The following is a 1,601-nucleotide window of genomic DNA, read 5'->3' as shown; positions in this document are numbered from 1 at the left end:
AGCCCTGGGCAACACTGAGACACAGGGCCAGAGAATGGTGGCAGCACCTTTGGCATCACCCAAAATTGCCTCCTGCAAGTCTGGGAGTTTGGAGCTCACCAGTGCTCCACAGGGATGCTGCCCAAGGATGCAGCGAAGATCAGAGCGGCTCTGGAGCCCAGCCTGGTCCCCATCTTGCCTGTGTAACCCCATGAAGTACCCTTCCTAAAGAACCACCTCTCCTGCCCCAGGGCCCAGCCCTGCTCTCCCCCGTGCTTTCCCCACACCATGCAGCTCCCGGGAGCCAGGGCAGAGCCCTCCCCCAGCCTGCGCTGGGCTGCCCCAGTCGCTGACAGGGGTAGGGAGCAGAGCCAGGCTTCTCCCTGGCACAGGCACGCCATCTCCCACGCTGCCCCGAGACGCTGTGTGTAAGGAGCAGTCCCCTGGGCGAGCATCCCGCTGGGGCCGGGGAAGCAGACAAGGTAGATTTGTGCTGCTATATTTAGGATTTGTAACACTAATGGGATTACAGCAGCATGGTGCTCGTGCTGTAATCAGCTCGCTGCTCCACTTGACGTGCTCCTAATCAGGCTGGTCACCTTGCATGGGGGGAGGCCAACTGCGGGACATGGGATGTGGGCTCAGATTGGGTCAGTGGCAAGAGGCCCTTGAGCCCCCCCAGCTCAGTGTACCCCTCAGCACCCCACATACCACATACACAGGGGTCTGTGGGCTGCACAGCCTGTCCCACCCACCTTCCAGCCCCCAGCCTCTGCCTCCCTGCTCCACTGCAGCTGTCCCACGTCCCCAGTCTCTGTAAGGGGACATGCCCAGGTGAGGTCCCCACCCTGGGGACAGCCAGGCGCTCGTGTGAGCAGCACCAGGGCTTACAAAATATGTCCTGCAGGGTGGAGACATCCCTCTCAACTCTCCTTGCTTGTTTTCAGCAGAGAGGGAGACCCAGAAAAGGGGAAAGGCAGCAGCTCCCTGCCCAGCCCACAGCCAGATGGGTTCTACCTGCTTTGGGCATCAGGAATTCAGGTCTTTCCAGGTTGTAATTGGGAAATGGGTTATAAATGAGGCCTTTGGGAGGCAAAGGCAGCCGGGGCTGTCCCATGGCATCCCAGCGTGGTGCTGATCTGCGTAAATAACCACAGAGCAGTTAGGGGAAATTGAGCTGCCCTTGCAGGCTGGGCCCTTGAGGGAGGGACCCCAGCGCCTGCTGCAGCCGGGGGATGTGGGTGCTGCCGTGCAGGCTGCCTCCCAGGCACCAGCTGCAGTTACACACTCCCCAGTGCTCTGCCCACATCCAGCACCGCTTCCTTTCCTCCCAAGTCACGGGCAGAGGCCAGACCCCAACCTCCTCCTCACACCTAGATCCGCGCCCCGGTGCCAGCCCCGAGCAGGAGGCCCAGAGCTGCTGCAGGAAGCCCTGGCAGCCCTGGCTCTGTTTTTGCAGCTGGGTCGGTTACGAGCACACCGGCTTCTGCGGGCAGCAGTTCATCCTGGAGAGGGGAGAGTACCCGCGCTGGGACGCCTGGAGCGGCAGCAACGCCTACCACATCGAGCGCCTGATGTCCTTCCGCCCCGTCTGCTCCGCTGTGAGTGTCCCCGCTCCGATG

At 62.0% G+C, this 1,601-nt stretch overlaps 1 protein-coding gene across 1 annotated transcript in view; it reads left to right on the top strand.

The window, feature by feature from the left end:
• Window positions 1-1,601, top strand: part of CRYBA1 (crystallin beta A1) — a gene marked incomplete at its 5' end in the record, with an annotated part of 2,981 nt that overhangs the window by 286 nt on the left and 1,094 nt on the right. Inside the window, one exon of the mRNA XM_010165959.1 lies at window positions 1,439-1,580. Coding sequence (XP_010164261.1) covers window positions 1,439-1,580 — 142 coding nt within the window. The remainder of the gene's footprint in view (window positions 1-1,438; window positions 1,581-1,601) is intronic.

This window comes from Antrostomus carolinensis, unplaced genomic scaffold (genome assembly GCF_000700745.2).
Source record: "Antrostomus carolinensis isolate BGI_N321 unplaced genomic scaffold, ASM70074v2 scaffold21934, whole genome shotgun sequence".
In the NCBI taxonomy this organism is placed as follows: domain Eukaryota; kingdom Metazoa; phylum Chordata; class Aves; order Caprimulgiformes; family Caprimulgidae; genus Antrostomus; species Antrostomus carolinensis.
Note: the sequence above shows the minus strand (reverse complement) of the source record. Positions and strands in the feature narration are given on the sequence as shown.